We start from the raw sequence: 7,622 nt of genomic DNA, 5'->3' as shown, positions 1-7,622 counted from the left end.
AGCCATCTGGTCATGGTCCTGGGCAACTGTCTCTATGTGGCCCTGCTTGAGCAGGGGAGTTAGACCAGATGACCTCCAGAGGTACCTTCTGACTTCAACCGTCATGTGATTCTGAAATAGTTCTGGGCTACTAATGGCCTGAGACTTTAAGTGCTTTCATCCTCATGGAGAGGGTTGGGGTATGTAATAGGAGTCTGTGATATCTCTATCTAGGGATGGATATTAGATGGTACAGAAAAATACTGTAATGCTGTAATTTGAAATTTGGTTCTTCCTCTGTATATGTCACATATATACAAGATACACTGTGGACCTCTGCAAATGCTTCACTGAACGCACGAGTGTGTTAGAAATCTTATGGTCTGATCTGCACAGCGATGCCAGCTGAAATACGTTCTTACAGTGACTTTTTATAATGTGCTTACTCAATAGGTAAAACGTTCTAGGAGTAAAGGAGGACTGGCTGGGCCTGATGGTACAAAGTCAGTGTTTGGACAGATGTGTGCTAAAATGAGTTCCTTTAGCCCTGATAGCCTTCTGCTTCCTCATCGTGTTTGGAAAGTCAAGTTTGTTGGTAAGAAGATTCTCCACCCCCCCCACCTATTTTGCACTTAACTTTACAGTTTTCTTCAGATTTACTTTTTTGGAGGACCTGAAGGAAGGAAGGAATATAGGAAAACAATCTATGTGTGTAGGCAGAGGAAGGTGCTTAAAATGTTTGGAAGCAAAAAAGCCTTTTTAAATCATTTTATAAAAAACCTCAAGATTAGTGGAAATGTGTCCGTAATTGTCCTCAAATTCGGGGGGCAACTCTTTTGCTAACAACAAACATTCTGGAAAACCTAAACTTGTTTTTCAGCTCTCTGAATTGCTAAATAATCCTGGCTAGCTGGTTTTACTGGTAGGGTTGTTTTTACAATTCACATATTACTTTGAACTTTTTGATGAAAAATATTTTAGATTGAAGAGCCATTCTATCTACTGTATATGAGATATATAAAATCTATCTACTTTAAAATGTTACTTAGGAATCGCATTGCTTTGGCTTTCTTTTTCTACCTCTATTCTATTTTATTTTAATTAGTGTATAACACAAAAATATTAGTTACACTCTGGCAAAATAGTATTTTTGACACTGTGATATGTTCTATAATCTTCTAAATAATATGATTTGCAATGAACTTGAAATATCCAAATATAAAGCAAAACATAAAGGGTTTTCATATGAACAGATATGACAGTGTAGCTTTTAGTAAACTTTTGTTTACTCAATCATCCCCGTGGATGGAAATACAGTTTATTTCAATGCTTCATTTATTTTTAAAAGAACATTTAATTTTAAGCCTTTTTTCTTCTCCAAGGTGAATCTGTGGATGATTGCGGTGGAGGTTATAGTGAATCAATAGCAGAAATGTGCGAGGAGCTACAGAATGGGCTGACCCCTCTGTTAATTGTGACACCAAATGGAAGAGATGAATCTGGAGCAAACAGAGATTGTTTCCTATTAAATCCTGCTGCCAAGTCCCTCTTGCATATGAACATGTTTCGTTTTCTTGGTAATTTCGTAGCAACATTGTGACATTCTACTTGCATTACATGATCAGAATATTGGGAATCTAATAAAAAAAAATTTAAAATATTATGTTTAAACTTACAGGAGTACTTTTGGGCATTGCTATCCGGACTGGCAGCCCTCTGAGCCTCAACCTGGCTGAGCCAGTGTGGAAACAGCTTGCAGGAATGAACCTAACAATTGCTGATCTCAGTGAAGTAAGTGTGAAGTTTCTGAGTAGGATATAACTTAGAGAAGACAAGCAGACTCTAGCATAAATTTTTCTCCAGTGATTGGCTTCCCTTGTTGCTATATATTTGTATTTTGACTGGCCTTTTACATTTTGAGCCAGTATATAAGGGTGACTTGTACTCACTGTTAAAACTGTAAATTTACAAGTCGTTCAAAAGTAGTTAAATAAGCTATTTGAATTCTAGAGCATTCTCAAATCTTCTCGTGGGTTTGACTAGACAAATGTTTGTGGTTGAACTCCTACTTTCCAGTAGACCTTTCTGTAGCTGTTACTGTCTGTTGTGCCAAGATGCAGTAACTGATTGGGTGCATACGCCTACACTGTTTTGAAGTAAAAGAAAATTAGTTCAAACTACTACTGAAAATAGTTTGTGCCCACATACTGAACATCACAAACTTTCAATTTCTGTTTACTGAGCTCGATAAATGTGGCGTAAGAGTTAGGTCTTTGTTACAAAGAAGAGTTCCTTCTCAAATACTGTCACGTAGAAATGCACTTACTGTAAAAGCATTGAGTCATTTACTTGTCAGTAAGGGGATTTCTTTTGTACCAAAACCAGCATTGGACTTTGTAGATGTGATTATGTTTTTAAGCTTTAAATCCATTTTCTTACATAATACAGTTTCTAGGCAAATGCTCCCCAAAAGGATTGAAATCTAAAACACATGCACCCTCCCACATCCCAGCATAATGAAATTTTGTGTAAAATACGAAGGCATTTTATGACTTGGAAACTCAGTTAGATGGGTTATGGTCAGATACTGGACAATGCTTTTGGTAGATGACACATGATGCACTGCTTTTGGTCTCCAAGAGATGCTGTTGTATAGTGCTAGTAAACTCACTTTAACTGGGGCTTGTTATTTTCAAAAGGTTGATAAAGATTTTATTCCTGGGCTTATGTACATTCGAGACAACGAAGCTACTTCAGAAGAGTTTGAAGCTATGAGCCTCCCATTCACTGTGCCTAATGCAAGTGGTCAAGATATTCAGTTGAGCTCCAAGTACACCCATATTACACTGGATAATAGAGCTGAATATGTGAGGCTGGCAATAAACTACAGGTTTGTTGAATAAGTCATTCAAATTATTGACATGAATAAGAATTTTCTTTTAAAAAATATGTAAAAATTTTTAAACAATATACTACTTTAACCTCTTATGTACAAGTATTTTAATATTTTCATGTGATTGTGGTGTTGATTTTCTGATTTCTTTTAATCTCTCTAAGGAGAAAAGATTGAACTTAATTTTTAGGAAACAAAATAAACAGGCAGGTATGGCTCTAGATTTTAATAGGTGTCCTGACAAGGCAGTTTTGGCAGTCAGTTTTACAGGTGGAGAAAATGCCCCATCCATCTAGTTCTTCCTGTGTGATAAAGTAGTAGGCTTGATCATTAAGTTCTTTGTGAAGAGAGCTTAGATTTTGTACTACTGCTCCCACAGTTTTTTATATGATCAGTTGTAGTCAAGAGCAGTCCCAGATGAATTCTTATTATGTTCTTATCTAAGTTAGAATATGCAAACTGAAATGTTCATTCCCTGGACACCATAAAATAAGTCTGATACCTATGTGCAGACAAGTAGATTCACCCACAAGTGCCCAAAACCTGAACATTGCACTGGAATCAGTGGGAAATAATTGTTCAGTATTTGAGAAGACAGGCCTTTGGTTACTTAAATACCTAGATAGCTAATCTAGACAAGTACATCTAAGAAGCAACCATAGGCATCTTGTTATGTGAAACAGTGGGCCTAGTGCCTATTGAACTGTGGAAATATAGATAATTTGGACGAGAAACTGATTCATAGTTTATTCTCTCAACCATAGTTAACTGTTTTAGAGAGTGCTTGAGCAAGACTTTATCATCACTATATACTTATTATTAGCTTATTAGTTTGTAGTTATAGTGTCTGCCAACAACTACTTAAATATGGTAAGTCTTTGTTCTGGGTTTTTTTTTTTTCCACTTCCTATAAATTGTTCTGAACCAGTACTTAAACCTATTTTTGACAGCAGAGAGGAATTTAATTTGGAATGGTTAAATGATATGCCTGTATAAAATGTTACATTCCTTTGAAGAAATGGTTTTGTTTTCTTGCCAATTCTGGCTATCCTCAAAGGACATGAGCAATTCTAAAGCATTTTGCAGTTAAAAGTCCTTTGGGAGAAACATTTAAATGTTTAGATTAAGTATTAAGTTTTTTAATTATATGAAGCCCCTGAAAGAAAAATTAGCACCTGAATAGAATCCGTGTGAAAAAGTTGATGCATAAGACCACATTTGTCCTGACACCTTTCTTTATTTTGGTGATAACAAGCCTGAGGACAGGACTTGTCAATGATGCAAATCTCTGCTCTGGAGAGCTCTGTAAAACATCTCAGAAATTATTTGACAGGGAAAAAAAATGCAAAACACAAATCATGGGCGGCAGCAGAAGCAGCAGAGTGTTAGATTTATCTGTGTCTGTCTTGAAATACAGCAACTCCTGTCCTCAGACATCATGGTTTAGTTCAGACCCATATTTCTTTTACCATAATGTCTGTCTAGTGTTGGGAATGTTTGAGGACAGAGTTTCGAAGCACAAAAGAGTTTCTTTTCCCAAGAGCATGTTGTTTCCAAATGGAGTATTGGTTTGTTCTTGCCAGGCACAGCACATGAATAATACTGGAAATAAAATATCCTAAACATTGGGAGGTATCTCTCCACACTGAGCTTGCTGTGCAATATGAATTGGTGTAGAAACTGGTATAAGTCAGGTATCTTGTGTGATAAATATTTATTAATGTTCCTTGGCACATAGCTGGAGACTTGGGGAGAATGGTTAAAGTTTCCTTGATATTACAGTAATTGCTAGAAATAATTGCTAGAAATGGTGTTCATAGAAACTCTGAAAATGTGTCTCTGCAGACTTCATGAATTTGACGAACAAGTTGCAGCAGTTCGTGAGGGGATGGCCCGTGTTGTTCCAGTTCCTCTACTTTCGCTTTTTACAGGATATGAACTGGAAACTATGGTATCAATTTCTGTTTTGCTACTCTGCCAGACTAACTTGGAGTGAGATTCTTCACTTATATCTTACTAATCCAAACCCACATTAAATATTATTTACAATGCTTGCTCTGTGATTGCAAATATTTTGTCCAAGGAAAGACTAGAAAATGTTTAATTGCCCTCTTAGTATTAATAAGATTATTTTGATATAGCTGGGCAGTGATGTAATGAATTATTTTTGGAAGAAACAAACAAACAAAGCCAAAAAAACCCACAAAAGAGGGACCCAGGAGGTGAATTGGAGATATTTGTCCCAAGTAAAATGTTTAATTCTTTATGTGATTCAGGAATATGAAAGAAGGTTCATTGAAGTCCCCTGATGGGAAGATGTATATTTAGTATTATTGTAATAGGAGACTATGTGCAGCACTTCAAATATTTGAATGTTCATTTTGTCAGTGTAAAAGCTGATTAAATATTTTAAAGGAATGGAGGGAACAAATCGCCTGTAATTCATTTGATCAGACTTTTGTAGCCTATCACTATATTTTATTTTTCAGGTATGCGGAAGCCCAGATATTCCACTTCACCTTCTGAAATCTGTAGCAACTTATAAAGGCATTGAGCCAACTGCTTCCTTGATACAGTGGTTCTGGGAAGTGATGGAATCCTTCTCCAATACAGAGCGATCTCTCTTCCTGCGTTTCGTGTGGGGCAGAACAAGGCTGCCGAGGACTATTGCAGACTTTAGAGGGAGGGACTTTGTTATTCAGGTAGGGTGTGTGGGATGGGGTGTGGGATTTTTATTTTAAAAAGCAGGTAGGGGAGAAGTAGTAGCATGCCATAACAGGAGAACAGGCTGATTTCATTAAACTGTTTATGCAGCATTACATTGTAGATTCGACAGTGCAACAGAGACCAATAATATGTATAAATATTTTTCTCTCTTGACTTGAGCAAGTGGATATTCGTTTCATTTCCCACCCATTTGCTTCTCTGGATTTTGATAGTTTTCCACTGTCAGTCATCAACTGTTTTTGCTGCCATTTAGTTAGCATTTCATTCAGCTCAGTAACCATTTCAGCTAAATTAAAAAACCACAATCTTCAAATCATATTTTGGTATTTGCTGAAGTAATATAATCTTTTTTAGATTGTTCCCAACCACATTTTCATAGTCAAAGAAGCTCATATGTGTCTGAATTTATTTATTTACTTAGAGTAGGGAAAATGGATTTGGTCTTTTCATTGTTCTTTTAAGAAACTTCAGCATCAGAATCACAAATCTAACATGCTGTTAAAAAAAATTCTCAAGTATTATTCTGATATTTATTTGTCGTTTGGACAGTGAATCAAAAATACTACGCTTTTTGTTTTCAACAGGTATTGGATAAATACAATCCTCCAGACCACTTCCTTCCCGAGTCATACACTTGCTTCTTTCTCCTGAAGCTGCCCAGGTATTCCTGTAAGCAAGTACTAGAGGAAAAACTGAAGTATGCCATTCATTTCTGCAAGTCTATAGACACTGATGATTATGCCCGGATAGCGCTGACAGGAGAGCCAGCGGCTGATGACAGTAGTGATGATTCTGATAATGAAGATGCAGATTCTTTTGCTTCAGATTCTACGCAAGACTACTTAACAGGACATTAAAAAAATAATATAAGGGATAGTTGTCACAAGCACTGAGGCAAAACGCCAAAATGACAATGAAGCCAAGGACAGTTTAGGTCTCAGAATATAGAGTATGTAGTCAGAGGGATGGTAATCTTCTGAACATGGGGAAAGTGTGTTTGCTACTCACAGTAGGAATTAAGGGTTACAGCTTAAACCATCAGCTTAGAATAAATGGCACAGTAATGGGCATTTAACATTTATTTTAAGAGCTGAAACTGGCCCCCCATAATGCTGCACTACATTTAGAACCTTTGTGTTTACTGAAGTGTTGTAAATGTTTATATAAATATGGTAGTGCAGCATCCAAAAGGCAGTGAAACCTTTCAATTGTGGGTGCAATAGGTTTTTTCACATTAAGTGTTGTGTTCTGTGCATCTTCTTGATTGTATATTGGAAATACTGTGCAACAACTGAATAGTATTATAAATATTTCAATTAACTTTACTAGAAGTTTGTTAAAAATTTTTGGACATTGAATTAACATTATTCCTTGAAATTCTTCTATAGATAATAAAAACAGCCAATAGTTTCACCTCCACCCCTGGTTTGTATATTTTAGCTTATGCATTATTTATCTCAAATTTGATACCTTTCTGTGAACAGCATCATAATTCTTATCATGGAAAGTGTACTGTATATAATTTGTGCCATGTAAATGCAAAAGTTATAATTTCCCTCCAAATAAAAGTTCTGCCACAGAAAAAAATAGTATGTGTTTTTTTTAACAGTAATACAGCTGTTACATGGGATGAATGGCTCTACTAAGAAATGTTTCTGCAGTTTACAGCTGTTGACCAAACGTTGCTGGTGCTGCTCCACCAGTATGTAGCTATAGTAGGTGCATTGCCATAGGCAGAACGTGAGCTGTAGTAAACTCAGAGCAAGTCTACACAACACATTATTGGTAGCGGTTAGGTACGCTTTGTTTACACAGTTGTTCCTAATGCTACTGTTGTCAGTAATGGTAAATTTGTTCTTGGACACCTAGGAAAAAACATGCTTTTGAGGAAGTGTAAGGGACAGATGTCTTCAAGTACCTGAATGTGAGTAGAAGAATATGATGACAGCCGTATAACATATTGTCTCTGAGAAAATTAGATCATTTTACAAGGCTTGATCACGAAATATTGCACATCCAGAGT

General features: G+C 36.3%; 1 protein-coding gene across 1 annotated transcript; it reads left to right on the top strand.

The window, feature by feature from the left end:
* Window positions 1-424: 424 nt before the first annotated feature.
* Window positions 425-7,188, top strand: LOC104079943 (E3 ubiquitin-protein ligase HERC2-like). Its single transcript, XM_009582150.1, has 7 exons — window positions 425-574; window positions 1,362-1,556; window positions 1,658-1,770; window positions 2,679-2,869; window positions 4,718-4,823; window positions 5,362-5,574; window positions 6,184-7,188. Exons 1-7 carry the CDS (start codon window positions 499-501, stop codon window positions 6,454-6,456), a joined length of 1,167 nt encoding a protein of 388 aa, XP_009580445.1. The 5' UTR covers window positions 425-498; the 3' UTR covers window positions 6,457-7,188.
* Window positions 7,189-7,622: the final 434 nt, after the last annotated feature.

The sequence above is a fragment of the Fulmarus glacialis genome, unplaced genomic scaffold (genome assembly GCF_000690835.1).
Source record: "Fulmarus glacialis isolate BGI_N327 unplaced genomic scaffold, ASM69083v1 scaffold36357, whole genome shotgun sequence".
In the NCBI taxonomy this organism is placed as follows: domain Eukaryota; kingdom Metazoa; phylum Chordata; class Aves; order Procellariiformes; family Procellariidae; genus Fulmarus; species Fulmarus glacialis.
This window is presented reverse-complemented; position numbering and strand designations above follow the sequence as displayed.